At 38.8% G+C, this 26,572-nt stretch overlaps 1 protein-coding gene across 4 annotated transcripts in view; it reads left to right on the top strand.

Moving 5' to 3' along the window:
* The first annotated feature begins 3,160 nt into the window (after positions 1 to 3,160).
* PHF10 (PHD finger protein 10) overlaps positions 3,161 to 26,572 on the top strand; it is a 35,500-nt gene continuing 12,088 nt past the window's right edge. Inside the window, exons 1-4 of one of the 4 annotated variants that reach the window (XM_069070469.1) lie at positions 3,161 to 3,297; positions 11,919 to 12,025; positions 22,918 to 23,048; positions 25,689 to 25,766. In XM_069070469.1, coding sequence (XP_068926570.1) covers positions 3,208 to 3,297; positions 11,919 to 12,025; positions 22,918 to 23,048; positions 25,689 to 25,766 — 406 coding nt within the window. In that variant the 5' untranslated portion in view covers positions 3,161 to 3,207. Of the gene's footprint in view, positions 3,298 to 11,918; positions 12,026 to 22,917; positions 23,049 to 25,682; positions 25,767 to 26,572 lie in introns of all 4 variants that reach the window. The other 3 variants (XM_069070468.1, XM_069070470.1, XM_069070471.1) reach the window with 3 other exon arrangements.

Here is a 26,572-nt window from a genome sequence, read left to right as displayed (position 1 = left end):
AAATGAAACTTTAGGTAAATTCAGAGAATATGTTTTTGTATGTCTTTGTTGTCCTTCTATAATATATAAGGAGGGACTGACCAACAGCTCAATTCTTTTTTTTTTTTAAAGCAATCAGGGTTAAGTAACTTGCTCAAGGTTACATGGCCAGTTATTTCTGGGTGTGGTGCTGAGTATCTGACCCCGGATTTGATCCAGGTCTTCTCAACACTGGAGCCGGTGCTCTTACTCGCTGTGCTACCTGGCCACCCCTGCAACAGCTCAATTCTTATGAGCCCCTTATGACTGCTGCAGCCTGGTTGACTAATGCTATTCTCCTCATGGAAGCATCTGAGGGAGATTAATGATGACATGTAATTGAGCCTCAGAAGGCCTCTGAAGAAGGTGTAGACCTTCTGAAACTGGTTTTGTTCTGCTAACTACATGATTAACGACAACCTGAGGCAGAGGTACATATAAAAAGCTTTAGTCAGTTTTGGCTTCTCTCTTTGTTGGATCTCCCATCTTGATTTGACTCCATTGATAGTGTCTGGAAAGAGATGATGTTTGGGGAGAGACCTTGAGTTTTCTCCTTCCAAGGCTGACCTGTGGTCCCTTGGGCCTCAGTTCTTTGCCCGCCTTGGCATTTGTTCTTTCATTTTAGTTGAAGGAATTGGAAGCTCAAACCTTGCGGGTCAGGAGGTCCAGCCCAGCTCCATGGAAAGTGCACCAGTATAGTGGTTTGGGGATGTAGGGTGTGGCATAAGAAGGGAGTTATTGGATTATCCTTATTACATATTAATAGTACTGTTACCATCCTCACCATCATTCAGGTTTGAAACTTCTGATCAGAGATTTTAGCAGTCTTCTTGCCAACCCTTTCATTTTACATATGAAGAAACCAAGGCACAAGAGGTGATTTGCTTAATGTCATAAAGATAATATATAGAACTAGTATATGAACTGAGGTTTTCTAACTCCAAATTTAAAGCCCTTTCTACTGGTTAGCCCTACCTTTCAAACCTCCCTATTTTTTATTCTCCCAAATTAAATCATTTTGTTAATCCTATTTTAGCAATATAGCTTATATCTATTCCTTTTTCTTCATTTCCATTGACAACAGCAACCTTCATTCAGATCCTCATTATTTCTCACCTAGATTACTGTAATGGTCTAACTGATTTTCTTCCTCCACTGTCATACTTTCACCCTTAAAATTCCTCTATGGGTTTTTAATGTATATTTGAGAATGCTGGAAGGTTGGCAAATAGGAAGCTGAAGCATAAAAACAAACAAGTAAAAACACAGGTAGGCATCAAAAATGTCCAGAATCCTTAGCCTAGCATTCAAGGCCACAATATGCCTATCCAGTCTCAGTTCCCACTACTTTCCTTCCTGACCTTGCTCCAGGCAAACTTTCCTGAATGGGATTCATGCTTTTCCACTTACCCATCTTTGTTACTGTATCCTCTACCTTAAATGCCTTTCTCCTGCACCTCCATCTGTCCAATTCCTACCTACCTTCCAAGGCCATTCCTTCATTTAACTTTCTTGATTCTTCTCCCAAGCCAAGTGTTTCTCCACGACCAACAGCATTTTATAAACTTAGTACATTTTTCTCATTGTAGCTTGCAATTTGTGTATGTCTCAAATCCCCTATCTCAATGCAAGGACACAGAATAAGCTGAATATTGGAGGCACACAGGAATTCAGTTATTTCAGTGCTATGTAATTCTGTGGGTCATTGGAGTTTGTCTGGGAAAGCCAGAATGTTGGGGAAGTTGTGGGGGGAGGAGTAGAGGAAACAAAATTTAAAAAGTAGAGAACTAGAGGTAGCTTAAGTTGAAGAAAAGTACTATGGCCTAGATAGAAACAAGCAAGCATTAAGATTATTTATCTAATCTATCTATAGATGTACACCCCCGTGGTGATATATGGATAACTATCTCTATCCCTATCTAATCCCAATCTGGGGTGACTGCTTGGAACATACACACCAACTATGTGTGTGTACACATATATAGCTATATATATATGCACACATATATATACACACATGTGATTACATTTATACATGATTATATATGTGCACCGATTACATATCAGACTCTGCCCCATCCCTGGGTGCGCATGCATGCGGGTATGTCTGTTCAGCCCAATCAGCTGTATTGAGATCGGCATCTATCTCAGCACCGGGGTTCCATTAGGGATCCCCCAGTTTGTAAATGCCGCTCTGTCCCCCGTCCATTTTTATCTACCCCTTCTTCCCCCTCCCCCCCCCCCCCGCCATTGTTCCTGGGGCTCTCCCAGTGCAGCCCTGTAAATTGCCCTGGCCCCGAGCTCTCCAGCCCCTTCTGTGCCACGAGGAAACCAGCGGCCCTTTTCCCGGGGGTGTTTTCCAGTGAACAAGATACTATGGCAGGGATGACAAAGGCAGGCCTGAATGCCTAGAGGAGGCAGCAGCAGCAGAAGCCGGCCGCCCGGCGCCCCGCGGCGCCCTCAAGGTAAGGGCACGCTCCTCCCCAAGGGCAGGCTTGGGAAGGGAGCCGGCCAGGAGCGAGGCACAGGCCCCAGGATGCGCACCACACAAAGGCGGGAGGGGGGCGGTGGCCAATGCGCACAGCAGCCCAGCTGCGGCTGCGGGAGCTGAGTACAGAGGAGGGCGGGGCAGCCGAAGCTAGGGCTGCGGAAGGAGGCTGGCGGGGAGGGGGCGGGGTGGGGAAACCGAGGCGAGGGGAGTGCGCGCCTGGCAGAGCCGGCAACGCGATGGGGAAGGGGGCGGGGGAGCCGGGCTGCGGTGGGAGGGGAAGGGGGTGACGTGAGGAGGGGGCTGAGCTGCGATCTCCTCCATTCCTCTCCCGCTCCCCTGCTCTGCGGGCAGCAGCGGCGGCAGCAGCAGCAGCAGCAGCCTCAGCAGCAGCGGCGGGAACTGAGGCGGCGGCGGCGGCAGCAACAGCAGCAGCGCTGGCGGCGACCGTGGCGGTGACGGTGGCGGCGGCGGCGCCGGGCCGGGGGGCGCGCGGCGGCGGCGCTGGCCGGGGCTCGGGACGAGGCCGGCCGCCCGGCAGCGGCGGCGGCGGCGGCGGCGGCGGGCGGGCGGAGGGGGCAGGGGAGGGGGCGGGGCCGGGGGAGCGGACGCCGAGGCGGCCTCTCCGCGCGGCGGCGGCGGCGGCGGCCAGGACTAGGCGGCGGCGACGGCGGCGCCGGCGGCGCGGGGGGCTCGGGCTGATGGCGGCGGCGGCCGCCGCCCCCGGGGCTGTACTCTCCCCGCGGCTGTGCGACAGTGACCCAGCTACGCCTGGAGCCCAGTCCCCGAAGGTGAGCGGGCCCGAGAGCGGGGAAGCCTCAGGCCTGCAGGGTCCCCGGGCTCGTCCCGCCTCGGGGAGCCCCCACCGGCGGCCCCTTGACCAGGGGGACGTCAGCCCCCTGGGGGCCGGGCGAGCTCGGGGGCTGGACGGGGTTGGGGTACCCCGGAAACAGGTGCAGGCGGGCAGTGTCCAGGGAGGGTCCCCGCGGGTCCGAGTTAGGGCCACACACTGGTGAAGTTACCCGGGATGTGCCCGTCAACCTCTCTTTGAAAAGTCGGGCCCCAAGCTGTCAGGGACCCTGGAAACCGAAAATACGGAAGAGGAAAGGAAGGCCACTTAATATTCCTTGTCCCGCAGTGAAGAAGACGGGGCTTAACCTTCCCCCCCTCCCCTGCGGGAGTGATATGTAAACTGCCCCCTCCCCTAAACGATCCCAGAAAGCCCCCGAGGCTTAATCGTACGCTAAACCCTAAAAATAAAGTCTTCCTTGATCTCTGATCCTACTTAGGTTATCCCCACTAGGGCGTAGTAGACTGGTTTCTCTAGTCTTTAAGTATAATGTGATACCTACTTGAGGCCCTTGAGAGAAGTTTCAGTAGCTCAGGTTGCTGCCTAGAAATGACTTTTTAAGTTAGGGTTTCTTTTTCTTTTTTGTTTGTGGGGTTTGCTCAGGAGTGGATGGATATTAACTAGGATCTTAACTTCGCTGTAAAGAGTTTTGAAGCTTCCTGGATAATGCAACAGGAATTGTAAAGTGGAAAGTTTTTCTAACTCGTTATATTTTTGGAGCGTCCATATGGATGAAATCACAAATCCACTAGAGTGTTGAAGTAATACTTGTAATTATTTTAAGCTATTAAATTGATAGTCACTAGTTTACTGGACAGGTTAATATAGTATAACAGCAAAAGAACCTAATTCAGGGGACCTTTTTCATTCAAGACGCTTTTTGTTTTACTCCAGAACTTTTTTTTTTTAACAAAATAACTTTTTTGCCACTTTGAAAAATGGGATTAGACTTATTCTGTCCGGACTCGGGGCAGATCTAGCCGAAGCATAGAGTGGAACTTGCAAAAAGGCAAATTTAGATTTCATGCTAGTAAAATCTTAGAAATATCCAAAAGCGAAATGGGCCTCTTCTGGAAGTAGTTGGGTTTTCTTACATTGACAGTCTTCAAGCAAACCGCTTGTGGGATTATGTTGTTGTGGTGATTCTTTTTCACATCTTTTTTTTGAGAGCACTGGCCCAAATTGGGATGAAAATTGTTCCTGAAAATATGAATAGCTTTTTTCATTATTCATTATGAGTACTATAATATTACAAAAACATTTGCCTGCATTATTTTGCTTGATGCTCAACCATTTAAATTAGGAGATTCAAGTATTATAATCCTCCCATTACAAATGACCTCAACACAGTTTAGGTATAGAGTCAGCCTCTGAGTCTGTAAGACCTACTCCACATCTGACACCAACTAACTTTATGACCCTGGATAAGTCACTTAATCTGTTAAGTACAGGAGCTAACCTTTTGAGGTTATATGGCTAGGTATCAGGTTCTGATCTGCTTTGAGTGGATGGTATTTTGTGAAATTGAAAGATGAAGTTCCTTCTTCATCTCAGGGAAAAAAAAAATACAAATGAAGAAAAGGTTCAAAGAAGTTCTGACAACTCTAGCTAGGGAAAGAACTGAGACTCAAGCTGTGACAGTGATGGATCTAAATACAAAATACAGCATTGTATCTATGATTAAATGCTGTGTATTTTAATTTCATTTTTGAAATATTTGCTTAGATTTTCAGAACTGTGAATCTGAGCCAATATTGTTCTTTTAAAAAAATAGACTAAAAATATTATTACCAATCTTGGAAAAATAAACCAGCCTTTGACCAAAAATTAATAAACCATATAGATAATACAAAAAAATGGAAACAACACAAAACCATAGGAGCATATTTATATTTCTGACCTAATTTTTATTTGCATTTTTTCTTCAAATGGATTTTCTAAGTATAAACTGGAAAAATGGAGATCTTATTATATTTTGCAGTGGGGAAGAGCTAAGGACAAAATACAGATTTAAGTATTTTTAAATGAAAGGATAGATAAAATATCCAAATGATCATATACAGTCTTAGAAGTTTAAAATATTTGTGGCATAAAAGTCACGATTAAATGTTGAAAGAAGCAAATACTTTTAGAAACTCATTTTGAGATCTAGTAAGCAAGTTGAAGTGAGACAGTGAACAAGCGCTTGCTGTATTTCAGGCTAAGTGCTAGGGATACAAAGAAAGGCTAAGACACAGACCCTGCCTTCTAAGGAGAGAGCCAACCTGTAAATAGCAGTGAGCTAGTAATGAGAAAGCTGTCTCAGATTAATGATGGTATAGATAACCATTACATAGATTTAGAAAATGCCTTTTTTTCTTTGGAACCATGATTTCATTGGTATTGAGAAGATCACAAATCCCCTGAACGTTCCATGCACTTCCTCTGGCTTTTCCAAGATCTCAGGAGTACATAGCACAAGGCTTTTCTGTTACTTTTTATTTTCAGTATTATTACTGACCTGCCACATTTTTTACTTTCATAATCTTTGTATCCTTGATAGCAGTTTTACTTATTGGTAATATTTTAGCCAACCTTATAACCATCAGCAAGATCTCCATTGCCCTTTGAGTTACTTGTAATTTTTATTTTTCTAACATTGTGGTGTGTGTGATTTGCGGTTATATAGATAGCATCATCAGGAGAACAATTTGTATGATGCTCAAGAGATGCTAGATTCTAGCCATCCAAACTTGACAGAACAAATCCCCTCAATAAAAGGATTTGTTCTGTGAAGTTTGGATTCAGTCAGAGGGCTGAACTTGAGGACCTAGAAGGCCACATGTAACCTTGAGGCTGCAGGTTCCCTATCCCTGTTAGCCAGAACATCTGCTAGAGATCAGGTCTAATCATATTTGGAAAACCAAATGGTGCTTAATTTTTAAAAATAGGTTTTTATTGATTTAGTTTGTTTTTACATCATTTACTTTTCCTAGTGGGTCTCTCACCCTTTCCAGAGAACCATTTCTTAAAGGGAAAAAAGTTTGACAAAAGTAATCAATTGATGAAGATATTAGTTATTGGATAGTGCCATCCACTGTGGCAGCAAGCACTTTGTGATTGTTAAAAGTACTGCTCATAAATGAGAAGACATTTCCTTCTGCTTCTTTTAATGATGGGGGACCATGGGTATGAAACAACACTATGTAGAAGCCAGATTTTTCGAATATGCCAATACTACTAATAACTGACATTTATGTGGCATTTTAAAGTTTGCAATAGTTGATAAAATATTTATTAAAATATCTGCAATGTGCCAGCACTATTTTAAACCCTAGAGATACAAATAGAAAACAGGAAAAACAGTCCCTACCTTTAGGGAACTTACAATCCAAGACAACACACAAAAGAAAGCTGAAACAGGGATGGACAGGTAACAGACATGGGAGCAGGGTAAAGAAGTCAGAGAAATCTCAAAAGTAGTTCAGCCAGGTTGGAAATGAGGAAAGCTTGGATGTAGGTCATCTCATTTGACCGTCACAATCAATCCTGGGAGGTAGTTGCTATTATTTTCCTGTTTTACAGATACAGAAACTGAGGCAGACAGAGGTTAAGTGACTTGCCCAAGAGTCACACAGCTAGTACACATCTGAGTCTATCTGACTCTAGGTACAGTTTTCTATCTTCATTTGTTGGTTAGTTTGTTGAACTTTTTTCCTCCTTTTTTTTTTTAAATTCTGGGAGAGGTAGAAGTGAGGGATCCTATGGGAAATGTAGTTGATGTAAAAATAAAATAATAAATTTTTTTTAAAAAATAAAGCATTATTCAGTTTCCAAATATGATCTGCTCTGACTGCTTCCTCATCTCTGGTGCCAGCTAATTGTCCTACATTTGATACCAGTCCAAGACATGTATATTGGTATACTGACTTCTTAAATTTTTCATGTAGCTGCTTGGCATAGTCTAGGCCATCCATACATTAGTATGACTGAACTTGACTAGGAACGAGTGGTGGAACAGCACAGGTTCTATAGGCAAGAGATCTGGTTTCAAATTTAGCTTGTCACCAGATGTGTGACCATGGGCATATTACTTGGTTTTCTCATCTGTAAAATGGGCATAATAATCCTTTCTATAGTTATAGCAAAGGTTGGATTTGAAGAAAACACTTTGTATGCCTTAGTGCTGTATAAACAAGAGTTCCGGGCTTGCTATGTTGGTACATTGTACAGTGCAATGAACACATCTGTGAATATGCATATTTGGAGAACCTTGGCATTAATAACAAATCTTTTGTTTGTGCTCTGTGACACTTGCAAACACCTTAGAAAAGCATATGTATTTCCTGTTCACATTTTGCCAAATTTCAATACTCAGTTCATTGAAGCACTCTTACTGACTTATGAAAGATGATTTGAGGAGGGCCTTCAAAACTGCAACTTTTCTACTGTATTAAATGCATTTTGAAAAATCAGTAATAGACATAGCTAGATTTCACATTTTTATATGTCATGTTTGTGATCAGAGAAATGGGTTAGGTGTAGAAGACAATTTTTGAAAGCTTGCCTGTATACCCTTACCACATTTTCATCAAAGGTACTTTTGATGCCTCCCTCCATAGACCAGTGGCTTATAAAAATGCTGACTTACAGGTACATCTTTGTCAATGTTTTAGGCCTCTTTTATTTCTGGATTATAATCTATATTTTCAACATATTTTTTGCTGACTTAGATTGCACTGAATAATTTCTTTTCTTCTTTTAACACATGTTGGCACATAGACTGAAATCGCCTTCCTAGTGGTCTGTTTGCTCACACATCCCTTAGGTTGCAAAGCAAGGGGATCAAGTATCCTGTGAAATGTTTCCTTTTGGCTTTATCTGTATGATGAATTCAGTTCTGCAAACTCCTTTATGTATTTGTTTTACCTATGACCCATTCTTCCATTTAGTTAGTTTCTTTATGTCTTTTTTCATTTATACTGAAAATGTCAGTATGGATATGATCAGTTTATCCAGTAGTGTCATATTATCAGGTTTTTGAACCAAAATCTAATATTAAGAGTGCTGGTTGTTGTGGGCCAAGATGCTAGTAGATTCACAGCATCTTGAATTAACCCTTTAAACCCCATGCAACTAACCAAGGTTGTTACAAACTAAGAACCCTGAAACAGATCCAAGTCAGTTTGAATTAACTTTGCTTCCAGGTAGATTGATGTCAAACTTTGTTGTAAGCCCATTTGGCAAGGAGTATATAAGGACCCCTCTATGAATTAAGCAGTAGGTTTGTAAGACTTCATGCAATCTTGTAGGCTTTTACCTGGGAGTCACTGAGTATGGTTTATTAAAGTAATTGCTTACCTCTCAACTCTCAAGCTTCAAGTGGTCCATTGTAATGGATGCGACCACTTCCTGGGTACCTGCAATTAAATTTATGGCTGTAGATGATCTACTGGCTGTTATCCTTAGCACAGTTTTATCTCTTACACAACTCTTTCAGCTTTACCATGTAGGTAATGAAAAATTTCCTAACAGTTGGAACTCTTTAAAGGTAAAATAGGCTGCCTTGGGAGATCAAGGCTTCCCCTTCACTTGAAGTCACTGTAACCATTTGTGAGTATACTGTAGAGAGAATTTTTGTTCAAATAGAAATTGGACCAGGTACATTCCAGTTGGCATTCTGTGAAATGAAAAGGGACTGCACAGTACAGATAACTATTTTGTGGATTTTTTTGTTTTTGTTTTTGCCAGTTTAGGGCATCTCTTTGGACCAAAAAAAAAAATGTTCTTTATGGCCAATAACATGATGGTTATTTAAATTTAGCTCAGTAATTATTCTAGTAGCAAATTTATCCAAGATTTTGCCAGCTTGGTAGAACCTGCCAAACTAAGAATCCTGATGTCATGGCTTTTCAGAACCTAGGGTCATGGGGAGGCATCATAGACTTATTTAAAGAACCATATAGATAAGGTTATTTAAAAATAGAAATACATGCATTCATATATTTTGCCACTCAGCTTGTTTATTATTACATAAATATTTCTTTCTACCAGAGTTCTTCCCTGATATCGGTTGTGGCATGGCAGTAATCCTCTTTTCTAAAGTCTGCCATAAGAACATACAAGCCTTGGCAAGTTGTTCTAATCTAGAAAGCCTTTGTCTCATTCAGACCACAAATTGTATGTGCATGTGTCATTCAAGAAGCTGCCTAGTTAATTTGTAGAGGCTTATGACAGGAAGTTTGGCCACTAGTTGATTATTATCTTGAGGATAGGCAACTCATGAAGACTATACAGTAAGGCATGAAGTGATTATGGTCTTCAGTGATAGAGAAAGTGCCTATATTAATGAATCAATGGTCTTTAGATATTGAAGCACAAATAAAAACCTTCTCTTCTTTAGACCATTCCTTTTGATTCAACAATTTTGGAGCAGATGAAGACAAATTCATTCAGAATACAGATATATGTGCTTTAGTTGAACCTTGTATGGTCTCCAGGAAAATTTGCTGTAAAAAATTTGGTCCTAATTGCAACACTTAAATGCAGATTTCTAATTCAGTCTTTTCAGAGGTCTTCATTTAAAACATTGATAATAGCAAGCATCAAGCAGCTGCCCCTTGAGCAACTAAAATTCATCATGTCTGAAAAAGAACTCTTATCTTTCCCTTCAAGCTCACTCCTCTTCTGAACTTCCCCATTTTTGCTGAAGGCCATTAGCATCTTTCCAGTTGCCAGGTTCACAACATTGTAGTTATCCTTGACTCTTTCCTCTCCATGTCTAAACAGTTGCCAAGTCTTACAAATTCTGGTAGGTACTATTACTAAAGCATAACATTTTTCATCTCTCCCTTTCTCTTTTCTCACGAGTGTCATCCTAGTTCCAGTCCTTATTACCCCTGGCTTGGACTATTGCTGCAGCCTCCTAATTGTTCTCTCTCCCTCAAGGCTATTTCTTCTCTAGGCCATCCTCCATACAGGGCAAGTCTGACCATGTCACTTCTTTATTCAATAACCTCAAATGACCAAATTCCTAGAAAAAGTTGTATACTTGTTGCCTCTGCTTTCTCTCCTCTCACTTTTCCACTTGTTCTAATTTGGCTTCCAACCTCATGACTTAATTGAAACTGTTTTTTCCTAAGTTAAAAGTCATTTGACATTATTGACTCATTCCCTCCTTATATATATTCTCTTATTTCTGGGTTTTCATATCATTGTTTTCTCTTGTTTCTCCTACCTGTCTGACCAATATGTCTCCATCTCTGTCCATTTGCTGGATCATCATCAGTATCGCAGTTAATACTCCCCCCCACGCCCCTTTTTTCCCATCCTCTTCCTACCCAAGTTCCATTTTGTATCTTCTTTTTTTAAACCCTCACTGGGTGACCTTATCAGCTACCATGGGTTTAAGTATCATCTATATGCAGATAACTCTCAGATTTACAAGTCTGGTCTTCTCTACCGAGTTCTATATCACAAACTGCCTATTGGGCATTTCACACTGCCCTAGAAGTGACAGATAAGATTTTCATTTTCATTTCTTCTGATCTCAAATCCTGTTAGTGCCTTGGACCCAATAGGAACATAGTTATGTACATGTGTATTGCATCTAGGTATATAATATGCATATTTATTTGTTTTTATGGTTTATTCTAGTTCTTCCTAAGGAATATTTCTTTCCTCCACCACTCTTAAAGCCATGTTCCAGTTCCTTGCATCCTGTTTATAATGAGGGAACCCGTTGTTCGTAGTTTAACAGAAGAGATTATTACTATTACATGAATTGTTTATACCCTGTTATTTGTGTTGGTGAACAAGAAGGTAATGCTTGTGGAACTTATTTTGCCACTCAATTTTTCAGCTCAACAAAGTTCAGTTTACCCGATATTTGCTAAGTGCTATAACATTTATTAAACTATTGCCAGGTCCTGGGCCACTATACTATATGCACAGCACAGTTCTAGGTGCTGGAGGAGATAAAAAAATCCTATAAAGCATGATCCCAGTCTTCCTGGAGTTTACAGTCTCATAGCTAAATACAATATATACTAATAACTGTAATGCTGAACAAGACAGATAAATACACAAGATGCTTAAACAGATTGATTATGTAGCATTCTAATAGAAGCAAGAGACTCAAATAACATACAAGAACAGTCGCTCAAAAATTATTTAAACTTTAAAGGAGTAGGGAGAGGCATGTTATTTTAGGCTTGAGAGTCCAAAACCTGCTTATTTTCCTTTGTCCAACTCGGACCTAGTTTTGCTAAGTAGTTGTGTAAAGAGTGCCATTCACTGAAGAAAATCTATGAAGGGAATTACTTATATATAAATAAAAATGTATATGTATACACACGCGTATTAGTTTTCAAATTCTCAAGCTAGCCAGTAACCATTAATCAGGAAATCATACTTACCGATGGTAACCTGCTGAGAAACTATTGAAATTCAAAAGTTAGGGGGTAGACCCAAGTCTGGAATGGGCAGTTATCAAACAAAAGAGAAAAATTTTGTCTTTAAGAAAGCCCTCAGTCCTAAAGTCCCTTGTTTACTCTTTTCCCTTTCTTAAATCTTAAATTATAGGATGATACTGAAGAAAATTCCAATGATGGCACCCAGCCATCCAAAAGGAGGCGAATGGGCTCAGGAGACAGCTCTCGGAGTTGTGAAACTTCAAGTCAGGACCTTGGGTATTGACATTTTATTATATAATGATATTTTAATGGTGTTTCATGTTTTCTTATGCTTCTGTATTATTTTGTCTTTCTGCATTAGTCAGCTAATAATCACCTGTATTCTGTTCCTATTTCTCTCTGATGCCACAGTCTTTATAATATGGTTTTAGTTTGGTTGGTCTCTTTACTCTCCTTTGCATATATTCAGTTCCATTCAATAAACATTTATTATCTATCTACAATGAGCTGAATACTGCCCCTCCTCCTCTCTTCTTTCTGAAATGCCTTTTAGCTTCTTTAATCAATTTAATGTCCATTTTTCTTCTTCAGAGGGAAATTTAATACACATCATCATTAATGTATTAAAGCATTTAAAGGGCTTTCATATAGAAAATATACTTAGACCTATAATGCAGAACTTAGACCAACGAATCTGGAGGTTTCAGAAAGGTAGATTTAGGCTTTAGCTTAAGGAAAATTCTGTTAACATTCAGAGCTCTCCAGAAAGGGAGTGGCTGCCCCTTGGGAGGTGGGAGTTTCCCCTCATTTAAGGTCTTCAACTAAAGGCTGCCTAACCACTTACTGGGGTAGGAGAGTGTTAAAGGTATTCTTGGTAATGCTCTGCTTAGACTAGATGACTGCTCTGGGCCCTAGGTCAAAGATTCTGTGACTGTGATTCTGTTTGGGGAAACATCTCATCTCTCTTTTATTTTGACCTAGGTCTCACAGAGAGAAGTAAAATGAGTTACTTGAGATTACTATATTTAGTAGAGCCACAGATTTTTATGATTCTTCATTAATCTGTTGTGTTTACCTGGTTTAGGTTTTGGACTCCTATGAATTTAACCTTAAAAGCATTGATAATCAGTGGTAACCCCTGAGAAAGTTCTATTTTTAATGTATGTGGTAGTCGAGATACAGTCTCACTTAAACCATTATAATAGCCTGTAATTGATCCCTCTGCCTATAGTCTGTCCTTAACAAGTCTGTCTTCCAGATAGGTAACAAATTGATGTTCCTAAAGCAGAGGCCTGCCCTGGTCACTGTCTTGCTCAGAAAGTTTCAGAGGTTCCCTAATGCATCTAAGATAAAAGATAGATACCTTTGTGGCATGTGAAACCTTTCACGGTCTGATTCTCACATGTCCTTCATACTGATTTCACATTTCTCCCCCTCATATACTCTCCAGTCTGAACAGAGTCATCTCTTTACCATAATCTGAATTTGTACAGGCCGTCCCCCTGAAAGGAATTCTTTATACCTCTTAGAATCCCTGTCGTCTTTCAAGGTTCAGTTCAAATGCTTCCTCTTGTTTTTGACCTTTCCTCATTCTCCCTGTTGTTATTACCTGCCCTCTCCCCAAATTCTATTTATTTTGTATGCATTTTGTGCTGTCTCACCACTCCCCCCAACTAGGATGTGAGATTTCTTGGGAGCATGAACGGTATCATTTTTGTCTTTGTATCTCCATTGTCTTCACAGTCTCTTGATTGTTGAGTGAATGTTGTTATTGTAGAGTGAAGTTTAATTGGGAAAGGCTTCTTAGAAGAATAGGGTCTTCTTGAACTGAAAAATGAGGCACATGGTTTAGTTAAGAAGAAATATAAGGACTTTCCACAAAGGGATTTTGAGGTCATAGATTGAAAGCTAGAAGGGAACCTTAAAGGTTGTTGAAACCAACCTTCTCATTTTATAGTTGAGTAAACAAAAATAGAAATGACTTAACCAAGTTTACACAGTTGTAATAAATGCCAAAGGATCCTACCTCAGTTCCTTGGATTGAAGCAGCATGGTATAATGGATAGGGCATTGGACCTGGGAGTCAGGAAGATCTGGGTTCATAGCTTACCTCAGACACTGACTCTATGACTGTGGGCAAGTCATTTAATCCTTCTGTACCTTAGGTTTCATCATTTGTAAAATGGAGCTCAATTCCATGACCCCTTAGGGCCTGTGCTACTCTGATTCTATGATTCTCAGTCTAGAACACTTTGATACAGATAGGGCAAGAATAAGAAAATTGTAAGGCAACTGATCTGATGGAAATTGAAGGATTAAAGTGTAAGGACTTCTGAGGTATGAAGTGGGTTTCACTGGTTTATTAACTGGGCCTCAAACAAGATTTTATTATGGTATAGAATTCAATTACACCACAAAGTTTCTGTCTCAATAAGACATTATCATGATGTCCTGAGTTTACATATCTAACATTTGCAAATTCAGGCCAGATTCATTTACATCATGGAAACTGAAAACATTTCACCCTGCTATAAAGATAGTCATTTTTACATGTCATCTCTAGACAGGAACACATACCATAGTGATTTGTTCCCTTGTTCCTTTCAGCATTCTTTTGAACCTTTGATGTGGTATCATTCTATTTTTTCTTTCAGTGGTACCATTATCTTTCTAGTAACCAAGGTTTGTAAGCTTGTCATCATCCTGTCACTTCTTTCCTATTCCGAATTTTCACAATTCTTATAGCCATTTCCTCTTTCCTACCTTCATAGCCACCACTGTAGGTCAGGTCCTTATTATCTCTCCCCTGAACTATTATTGAGTAGCTTCTGTTTTTTCACTTTGCTTTGTTGATGTCTTTTGTTTTTATGTAACATTCATTTCCAAATATGTCATCCCTACCAACTGCCTTGTCTAGGAAACCTTCTCTTGTAAGCAATATGAAAAAAGAGAGGGGGAAGAGAAGTAATTTCAGCAAAGCTGACTACCCCATTGGCCTTTTTCAACAGCATGCAGCATTGCACATCTATAGTTTTCCCCACTCCTGCATTGAAGAGAAAGGGGCATTTTCTCAAGTCTTTTCTGAGTCTTGGTTATTATGAGGTATCTTTACAAAAAAAAAAAACAAAACACATTTGTTCATTTATTTTTCCCATTCTTTTCTTTTTAAACTTTGAGTTCCAAATTCCTTCCCTCTTACCCCTTCCCTACCCACTGAGAAAGCAGGCAAAATGATATCAATTATACACGTAAAATTATGCAAACCATTGCCATATTGCTAAAAAGATAAGGAAAGAAAGAAAGCAAATTATACTTCAGTTTGTACTCAGAGTTCATCAGTTCTCTTTCTGGAGGTGGACAGCATTTTTTCATCATGAATCCTTTGGAATTGTCTTGTATCATTGTATTGAAGAGAGTAGACAAGTCTTTCACAATTGATCATCATTACTACATTGCTATTGTACACAGTGATCTCCTGGTTCTTCTCACTTCATTTTGCATCAGTTTATATGATCTTAACATATTTTTTTCTGAAACCACTCCCCTTGTCATTTCTTACACTACTCTATTATAATCATATGGCACAACTTTAGTCATTCCCTGATGAGCATCCCCTCAATGTCCAATTCTTTGCTACCACAAAAAGAGCTGCTATAAAGATTTTTGTATATATAGGTCTCTTTATTCTTTGATCACTTTGGGGCACAGATCTAGTAGTGGTATTGCTGGGTCAAAGGGTATGCACAGTTTTATAACCCTTCGGGCATAGTTTCCAAATTGTTCTCCACAATGGTTGGACCAGTTCACAATACCATTAATAGTTCCTTAGTTTACTTTGTTTCCCTCATCCCCTCTAGCATTTGTCACTTCTGATAGATGTAAGTTGGTACTTCATTGTTATTTTAATGTGCATTTTTCTAATTAATAGTGATTTAGGACGTTTTTTTATCTAACTATAGATAGCTTTGAATTCTTCTGAAAACTGCCTGTTCATATCCCTTCACAACTTACCAGTTGGAGAATGGCACTTATATTTATAAATTTGACTTGGTTCCCTATGTTTTTTGAGAATTGAAGCCTTTATCAGAGACACTGTAAATTTTTTTTATATTATTTCATTGTCTATGGTAACTTTTAGCAAAATGTAGTTTGCTTGATTATCTCTTTTAATTAAGTCTGTTTTTGCTTTTGCCTTGTTTGAAATCATGATTGCTACCCCTTCCTTTTTTACTTGAACTGAAGTGTAATAGATTCTGCTCCAGCTCTTTATTTTAACTCTGTCTTTCTGTTTCATATGTATCCCTTGTAAACAGCATATTATTGGATTCTGACTTTTTTTTTTTAAAGCAGTTGGGGTTAAGTAACTTGCCCAAGGTTACAAGGCCAGTTATTTTTTGTGTGGGTGTTAAGTATCTGAGTCCTATGGGGACTGACTCTTACTCACTGCACCACCTAGCTGTCCCCGGATTCTGACTTCTAATTCACTGACTTCTAATATGGGTGAGCTCATCCTGTTCACATTTATAGTTACTAACTGTATTTTCCTTCATCTTACTTTCTTCTGTTTATCCTTCTGTCTCTCTTTTTATCTTGTTCCTCCTCAGAAGTCTGTTTTGCTTCTGACCACTGCCTCCCTTAATCTACTCTCCTTTTTATTACCTTCCCACTCTCCACCTACAATATCTTTTATTCCCTTCCCCTCCTATTTGTTGAGCTATGCTGTTGGGCTAGATAGATTTCTGTATCTGAGTGTGTTTGTATATTCTTCCCTTTTTGAACCAATTCCCATGAGAGTTAAGTTTCTAGCATTGCCCACCACACCCATCACTTTCCTCTACATTGTAAAAGGTCTTCCTTGCATGCATCTGTTAGTAAGAAAGATTTTCCCATTCTATCTCCGTCTTTCCCCATTCCCTTCTCTTTTTCACTGACTCATACTCATGCCCACTGTCTTTGAAGACTCCTTCTAACTGCCCTAATAATGATAATTTTTAAGTGTTACATATATTATCTTCCCATGTTGGAATGTTACCAGTTTATTGAGTCCTTTATGATGATTATTTCATGTTTATCTTTTTATGCTTCTCTTGAGACTTGTGTTTGAGTATCAAAATTTTTATTCAGCTTTGATCTTTTCATCAGCAATGCTATTTCCTTAAATGTTCATTTTTCTCCCCTGAAGGATCATACACAGTTTTGCTAGGTAGGTTATTCTTAGCTGTAATCTTAACTCCTTTTCCTTCAGGAATAATCATATCCAAACCCTCTGTTCCTTTAAAGTAGAAGCTGCTATATTTTGTTTGATCCTGACTGTCTTCATAATATTTAAATCGCTTCTTTCTGGTACTTGCAGTATTTTCTTCTTGACCTGAGAGCCCTGGAATTTGGCCATGTTTCTGGGAATTTTCATTTGGGAATCTCTTGAAGGTGGTGATCAGTGGATTCTTTCAATTTCTATTTTACTCTCTGTGTCTAAGATATTGGAGCAGTTTTCCTTAATAACTTCTTGAAAGATGATGTCTAGGCCCTTTTTTTGATCATGGCTTTCAGGTAGTCCAATAAATTTTTTTTTTTGAGGCAGTTGGAGTTAAGTGACTTACCCAGGGTGACATAGCTAATAAGTGTCTGGTTTCAGATTTTAACTCAGGTCCTCCTGACTCCAGGGCCAGTGCTCTGTCCATTGTTCCACCTAGCTGCCTGAAATCTAAGAATTCTTAAATTCTCTTTCTTGGATCTATTTCCTAGGTTAGTTGTTTTACCAATTAGATATTTCACATTTTTTTCTATATTTTTTCATTCTTTTGATTTTGTTTTTTTTTTTCTTCATGCCTCATAGAGTCATTAGCTTTCACTTGCCTCATTCTAATTTTTTTTTTTTTTTGCCTTTTGGAGGGGTTAAGTAACTTGCCCAAGGTTACACGGCTACCTCATTCTAATTTTTAAGGAATCATTTTCTTCAGTGAACTTTTGTACTCTAACTATTTGACTAATTCTACTTTTTAAGGAGTTCTTTCATTAAGTGAATTTTTGTGCCTCTTCTGTAACTAGGCCAATTCTGTTTTTTAAGGTATTATTTTCTTCAGTGGTTTTTTTTTTGTGTGTGTGCCTCTTTTGGCAAGCTTATTTCTTTTCCTAATTTCTCTCCTACCACTCATCTCTTTTTTTAACTCTTCTGTGAATTCTTGTTGGGCCCAATTAGCATTTTTCTTTGAGGCTTTGCACGTAGCTATTTTCAGTGCTGTTGTCTTATTCAGAGTTTATGTTTTGTTCTTTCCTGCCACAGTAGTAGATTTTAATGGTGAAGTTCTTATTGTTTTGTTTGCTCATTTGAACTTTATGCTGAAAATGAGCTTTGCTCATCTGGAAGCGGAGAGGCTCTGTGCCAAGCTTTAGATTTTTTGTTCTGTTCCTTTCAGAGCTAGTTCTAGGGGGTCTGTAAATTTTTGGTGCTTCCCAGGTGGTATGATCCCTGGTGCAGTGTGTTCACTGTTTGTCCTGTGCTTTGGTCTTTACTCAGAAAGGGCCCCTGCTACCTTGAGGCTAGTGTTCCTCTTGGCCTTGGAACTGTGACTGAGGTCTACTCCTGTCCTGCAGCTGCAAGTGCTGATGTTCCTTTCTATCCTGAAATTGCAGCCAGAGCCCCTTCTTCCTTGTGACTGACCACAAGCTCACCTCTCCATCCTGGAGCTGCAGCCCAAAACGACATATGGGCAATAGAGTTGCCAGTCAGTGCTAGATGCACCCAGTGCCAGCAAAGGGTTCCCTGTAATTTTCTGGCTAGTTGGCTGACCCATTTACTGTCTCTGGGCTGAGAGCTCCTGAAGCAGGTGATGCTGTTGTAGTCACCTTCAAGTTCCACTGCTGGTGCTGCTGCCGTGCTCTGGGCTAGCCCTCATGTCACAGGCCTTTCCTGTAGACCTCCTAGGTTGTCTTAGGCTGAAAAAATGTCTCCTTCTGACCTTTTGTTGGCTCTGCTGCTCTAAAATTTGATTTAAGGAGTTATTTTAAAGTTTTTTGGAGGGGACTGTTGGGAGAGTTCAGGTGGATTGCTGCATGTGCTTCACCATCTTGACTCTTAGGATGTCTTTTAAGTGTCTCAAGTCTTTTTCCTTTACCATCTTTTTAGGTGCTTCCAAAATACTTTTCCCATTACTGACTGACTCAGACACATTTAATAGCTTTCCATTACCTATATGTCAAAATAAAAACTCCTTTTCTTAGCATTCAAAGGCCTCTACGCTCTGACTCCAACCACTTTTCCCAGATGTATTTAAGACTATCCTTGACATATACTCTGACCCAGATAACCTGGTCCCAGTCTTGTTCTACATTCTTCTGCTTCCATGCATTTATACACTTTTCTCATGTCTGTAATAAAGTTCCTACACTTCTCAACCTATTAAAATCATTGTGTTCTTTGAGAGCCCAACTTTCCCTGACCTACTGCCTTATTTTCCACTCTTCCTACACCAACTCCCACCTGCTGACAGTGTTATTTCCCTTTTCAAATGTCCTTAGAACATTTTGGATCTATATTTTTATGCCTATTCATACATAAATAACCAAGCAGAGGGCAGAGACTGTTATTTTTTTATTTCTATATCCCAGTGTAATGTAATGTAATGCCAAGGAAAGGCAACTTCCCAAGGTTCAAAATACCAGCATAGGTGCTCTCCATTTTATTCAGTGACAAACCAAGAACAGAGAAGGTCAAAACATGACATCATTCAAAATACAGCATTTACTAAGTGTAATTAAATAATCTCCAAGTACTACCCCACCCCAGGACCTTCCAATCATTCAATCAATTACAAAGTCTCTATTCTAAATACTTCTCCACCCCTGGGCTATACCTTAATTTAATCCACCACAAAGCCCCTCTTCTCAAATGGAGATTAGTTTCCAAACATAAGTAAAATACATTCATTTGCTCAACCATAGAACACAAAAAGGTCAAAAGTTCCCCACCCCTGGATCACAATTGAATCTACCCCAGAGTTACATCAAGTTTAAGCACAGCACTTAATACCCAAATGGAGGTCTTTTCTTCATCTTGACACTTGAGGCAAGTTCTCAGCAATCTTAGTTCCTGGGGAGACAAGGCTTAGCAAGGCCACAAGATACATTGCCAGTCTCTTCATTAATTCATCCTCTGTCTGTAGAACAGTCCTAGAACCCCTGAAAACATTAACAAAACCCTCTCCCAGGATTTCTGTAAACATACAACAAGAAAATCCTTCTTCAGGGCTTCTGAACCAACAGAAAGGTTCCCAGACCCCTGCAACAACAGCACTGCCCTTCACCAGTGGACAGTATTCACTCTGTCTGCAGGACAGTCTCCAGACCCCTGCAACAACAGCACTGTCCTTCACCAGTGGACAGTATTCACTCTCTGTCTGCAGGACAGTCTCAGGGCTTCTTAACCAAAAGCCAGGTTCCAGGACTTCTTCAACAGGACAGTCTTTCACCAGTGGACAAATCTGGCAAAACAACATCAAAACAGACAAAGTACCAGCAAAACAGCCATGTCTCCTCAGTCCTTGGCAGCTCAGGGGGCAGGTCTCAAAAGTCCAGGGCGATTCAAAGTGGCCACCAGCAATTCTCTTAGTCTCTCTCTCTCCAGGAGGTGCTGCTTCCAAATAAGTTCTTCAGCCTCTCTCTTGTCTCTCCAAATCTACGTCACCAGCTCCTCCCAGTTCAGGACTCTCTTTTCAAGTCAACAAGTCCATCCCACAGGTGGGATTAACAAGCTCTGGGTTTTAACACAATCAATTTGAAAAACTAAGCCAATACAGGGGAATCTTTAAATGCTATTACTATCACACCCAGGTACCTTATACATAATAAAAGTTTGTTGTACTGGAGCAAATTATACAGGTTAAGTTGTACCATTAGTTGTTCATTAGTTATTTCATGCATAAGGTCTGACATGGCCTCTGGCATATACTTTTGAATAGCAAATGGTTTGGTGACAAATTGTCATTCTTTGAAGGAAGATTTGATTTTTTGAAATAGCCAGATATTTCAAGTCAAGGGTGGTAAAGTGACTGGTTAAGCTAAGTAGTCACATTTTTGGTCAAAGTGTACAGTACAAGGCTTTGGTAGTTTGTGAGCTGGCTTTGGAAAATAATTCCAAAGTAGAGTGAGTATCCAAGTATTTTGAGCAATGGCAATGTCTTTGGAATAAATTTGTAGCCCCACAAAGTAACTACTTTGAATGGAGAGTCATTGGGTATAGAAGGTTTGTGGTATATTGTGTGTTTACACGTAACATTTTTATACTTTGTGTTATTATGTACATTTTATATGTGTCATGACATAGTAAAATTCAAGACTTTCCTTGGAATCAAGAAACTTGGGTTCAGATCTTTCCTTTGATACATTGTAGCAGTGTGACCATTGGCAAGTAAGTCCTTTTAGGCCCTCAGCCCTCCTGGGAGAAGCTCTTTAATACTTTGAAGTTACAATTTAGTTGTTAATCTGCATTAGTGGAGCTTGTACAAGGAGTTCCCTGTCTGGATGAAATAGGGTCACTTGCTCTCTATGGGTATGGGTAGCTACTTTAAAAAAAAAAAAAAATTTTTTTTTTTTGCTTTTTGGAGGGCAGTTAGGGTTAAGTGACTGGCCCAAAGTCACATGGCTAGTAAGTGTTAAGTGTCTGAGGTCGGATTTGAACTCAGGTCCTCCTAACTCCAGGGCCGGTGCTCTATTCACTGTGCCTCCTAGCCGCCCCGATAGGTAGCTACTTTTATATATACAAAATGCACATATGAATAATACGTAGATAATCACAAATCAACAATAAAACAACACAAAGAAATTTAGTGTGTATGCATAGACATACAGAAACATAGAGTACACATATGCATATATAAACACTTTAAGTCCCATTTACCTTATATCTCATTTCTATAAAAAGTTTAACTTCCTAGAGATGGAAACTTCTGCTTGTTTGGGTCTCTCATGGAATCTGGTATAGTACTGTATATGCAGTGGGTACTCAGTAAATCTGTTAAATGAATGTGCATTCTCAACCTGTTTCTTTGTGACTATACATTCTCTAAAAGGCAGGTGTGAAGCATATTTTAAGAAAGTGTATTTCTTTTCCACTAGCTAATGTACAGGCCTAAAATTAGAACTGGTACAAACCCAGAAAACTAGATTGTTACTCCTTCATCTGTCTTAGATTTGCACTGGTAAGACTAGCACTTTGACTTAAAAGATTTAGTGAGCCAGAGTGTCAACAGCTGGTTTCACTTCACAGACCCACTTTATGGCGTGATTAATTACTAAGTTCTTGTTTCCTGTCCAGCTGACTGGGGAAGGAAAGGGAGGAAAAACTGAATGCTTTCTTAGGTGTTGAATAAGTCCTGGCTTTTGAATTTGATTATGAAGTCAGACATAAGGAATGAAGCTGAGAGGCCAATGAGAGTTATTTGGCAGCTTAGTGGAACAATTGATAGAGTACTGGTCCTAGGGTCAGAAAGACTTGAGTTCAAATCTGTCCTCAGACATTCACTAGCTTTGTTTTCTGACAAATCACTTAACCTCTTCCAGTTTTGTCAACTGTAAAATGGGGATAATAACAGCACTTAACTTTCTGGGTGGTTATAAGGATTAAATGAGATAATATTTGTAAAGTACTTAGCACAGTGTCTGGCACACAGTAAGAGCTATGTAGGTTCTAGCTATTATTAATTTTGTTCTGTGAACTTACTGTTTTGCTCAAAAAAATACATCTGGCTCTTTTTTTTTTTTGGAAGAACTATAGTGTGTATATGTGTACAAATCAATACAATGACCATATTTTCAAGAAAAAAAATTGAGACAAGTGGTGATTTTCTTTTTGCAAAGTATATTTTCTTGGAAGTAGTCCTGTCATATAAAATCCAAGATACATGGTGATGTACCATAAACAACAGTATCAGCTTTATTGGGCTTTTTTGTTTGATGTATTGTTTTTCTCCTTTATTTCCCCTCCTCGTTTTATCCTTATTCATTGGGAATCAAGCAAATTTACATTAGCAGAGTTACAGGAACCAAACAAAGCACTTAGAATTTGATTTGTTAATAGTAGTGTTTTCAAAATATTACTCACTAAAGAAATAAAAAGTTTGTTATTTATTTAAACCCTAATTTTTTTTTTCATTTAATATATCTGTGCTTAGCTTTAGCTACTTTCCAGCAGAAAATCTCATAGAATACAAATGGCCACCTGATGAAACAGGAGAATACTATATGCTTCAGGAACAAGTCAGTGAATACTTGGGTGTGACCTCCTTTAAACGCAAATATCCAGGTACTTAGGATCCTAGTTTGTCTAAGTGCAAATCTCATCTGTAGCAAATAACTTTTTTATTTTATATTGTCAACTCATGATTATCCATGTGTGGGTGAATCACAATAAATTTTTTTTTTTTGCCTTTTTGGAGGGCAATTGCGGTTAAGTAACTTGCCCAAGGTTACACAGCTAGTTTTTTTTTGTGTGGGTGTTAAGTGTCTGAGGCCAGAACTGAACTCAGGTCCTCCTGATTCCGGGGCCTGCACTTTACTCACTGCGCCACCTAGTCACCCCTGAGTCACAATAAATTGTAAATTTCCTGCTAGCTGACTGTTTTTGATCACTTTTATCAGCAAATATCTGGGATGTTTCTTTCTGCCATCAGTTTGTATGTTATAAGAAGGTGTTAATTAAAATCTAAGTAAGAAAACCATCAAAGAAAATTTAAAGCACTTGATATCCAGATTTTTGACACTGTTTTAGATTATCCATGCCATTATTTCCCCACTGCCTGCATGGAATTAAGTTGACAATATAAGATGGCTCAAACTTGGAGAAAGAGTAAAATAATTTGTCATTTCAGGCAGTTATGCATTATGCCTTCTTACACTAGGATTGTTATATATGTATTTTTTGTTTTAAATTTTAATTATGATTACAAATTGGTAAATTAATTGGGCTCAGAGTGTAGCCATTAGTGGATTGATATGTATAGAAAAGGGTCTCTAAAGGAAGATCCCAGGGATCTTTCCTTGACTCTGGTTAAGCATATTTATCAATGACTTGGAAATTTTTACAGGGTTATTAAACTGGTAAATCATTGAATGTTGTAGATACAGCTTACTTAGATTTTTAAAAATTAATTGACAGACTTTCTCATGTTCTTATGAAAGAGATATGGGCTAAAGGATAGTACAGTTAGATTTAAATCTAGTCAAATATTTAATAAAAAAAATGATCACTAAATGGATTGATGTCACCCAGGAAGGAAGCTTCTAATAGACAACTTGAGGGATCTATGTTTGGCTTTTTGTTGCTTAACATTTTTGCATTGACTTCAATAAAAGCATAAAAAATATTTTTTATCAAATTTCCAGATTATACAAAACTGGGAACAAAAATATTTTGGAGGGGGATGGGTAGGTGGCGCAATGAATAAGAGTATCAGCCCTGGAGTCAGGAGGACCTGAGTTCAAATCTGGCCTCAGACACTTAACAGTAACTGTTTGACCTTGGGCAAGTCACTTAACCCCAATTGCCCTGCTTTCCCCCCTCAAAAAATTTAATTTGGAGACAGAACACATTGCTAGAACTTTTAGTTTAATCTATATTTATTCCTATTTGCTTTCATTATCTTAAAGTCCTGCACTTGGGTTTTTGAAAGAATTAACTTAAAAAAGACAAGTTGGCAAAGGAGTGGTTTTGTAATTTTCTGAAAAAGATTGAAGGGTTTTATTGGAGTATCAGCTCAATATAATATGATATGGTAGCCCCAAAAGTGAATCTGATCTTTGGCTTCAGTGAGAAACATGACATTGAGAAACACTGGGTATGATAACGCCATTGTGTGTGCCTGGTCTGCCCATAATTGGAGTGTGTTATGGAATTCTAAATTCCACATCTTAAGATAGGCATTGACATGTTAGAAGGCATTCAGAGAAGTGCGACTAGGGTGATGAAGGGCCTTGAAGTCAAGTTTTGAAGGTTTGGTTGAAGGAACTGGGGACATTTAAGTTAGTGAAGAGAAGAAGAGGGGCATGATAGCTGTCTTCACATACCGTGTTTCCCCGATAATAAGACCTATCCCGAAAATAAGCCCTCCCCTTACTGTGTAAGATTCCTCTGAAATAAGCCCTCCCCCGAAAATAAGCCCTATTGAGATTGCTACTGTAATGAAGGTGATGATCCCTTGTGCTACACACTACATTACGGTACCCTCTGTATGCACCGTTCCCCCCCCCCCGAAACGCATGCCGCACTCCGAGCTGCATCCAATCAGAGCTGCAGCAGTGAGCGCGTCATCCTGTTCTTCCCCAGTGATTTGCTTATTGAATAAAGGTAAATTTTTTTGTTCACATTTACCTGTTTATTAAAATTGCTGTCAATGTTCATTAAAATAAGCCCTCCCCTGAAAATAAGCCCTCTGGTGTTTTTCTCTCCAAAAAAAAAAATAAGACAGTGTCTTATTATCGGGGAAACATGGTATGTGAAGGACTGTCACAAGGAAGACTCACACTTATTTGGCTTTATTCCAGAGAGCACACCTAGGAATAGCTATAAAAGGGCAAATTTATGTCATGAAAAACTTCCTAATAATTAGTTATTCAAAAGTCAAATGGGCTTCCATGGGAGGTATTGAAGTCTTAAAGTGAGGGCTAGATGATCAACAGTTAGAGGGTGCAGAGGGATTTTCAGTCAGATATAGGTTGGACTCAAATGGCCTCTGAGGACCTTTCCAAACTCTTAAGATTCTATAATTCCACTTCATTGTTGTTACTAGTTCATTGATACTGAATATATAAAATACAAAACCAATTTTTAAAAACAAATTTATTTTAAAAGGTTTTTCTTGGAAATTCTTTTAATATGCATTTGATATTTGAAATACATAAAATTTCACAATTTTTAATAGCGTTTTGTTTTTTTCTGGAGATTTAGAGCGACGAGATTTGTCTCACAAGGAGAAGCTCTACCTTAGAGAGTTAAATGTCATCACAGAGACTCAATGCACTCTAGGTAATAAAAGATTTTAATTATAATCTTAATTGTATTATTAATTATAATTTAATTTTAATTTTAGTACTTATTAACAGCATTTACAAAATGTTTTCGAGATAATATTTATAAAGTATAGTCTGGCACATACCTGGTGCTTAATAAATGCTCATTACCTCTGTTCTCCTCCCCTTTTGGATAATATTTTGCCTTCTTAAAATATTAGGCAAAAATTAATATTTAGATTAAACAATTAGATTCTAATATAAAATTTCATTGCCATTCATTGTTAGAAATTTAAAGGAAAAATTTGATTAAAAATTATATAATACACAAAAATTTTCTTAAATTGTTTTGAGGAATCATGTAGGTACTCGAATTTGGATTTTTTTGAATAACATCTCATTTGTTTTATTTGTAAAATTAGTTCTAATGTTTTGAAAACAGGTCCTTATTTTACAGATTTCAGATATCTAGTTTTAATCTGGTGAAGAGTCTGCACTTATTTTATACATTCTGTGGAATCATCTCAGTTTTTTTCCCTTAATTTTATTTTAGATTTCTTTTATTTAGGGTTGTATTCCAAGACATTTTTTCCTCTAGTAGTTAGATTTCTTATGAAATCTTATGAAACTTTATGAGAAATGACTTGAATGTATTTATTTTAATTCCCTAAGAATACATTTTTGTAGAGTCATTTTAGGGGACTAAAGAATAAATGCATTATTATGAAAATATTTCTCAATTCTATTTTTAGGATTTTAATCATAAGATATTTAAAAATCAGTGAAAATTACACATCTTATATCCAATATAGTTCATTGAAA

This window comes from Petaurus breviceps, unplaced genomic scaffold (genome assembly GCF_028583685.1).
Source record: "Petaurus breviceps papuanus isolate PSGF00001 unplaced genomic scaffold, PetGlider_PUasm1.0 90808, whole genome shotgun sequence".
Lineage (NCBI taxonomy): Eukaryota > Metazoa > Chordata > Mammalia > Diprotodontia > Petauridae > Petaurus > Petaurus breviceps.
This window is presented reverse-complemented; position numbering and strand designations above follow the sequence as displayed.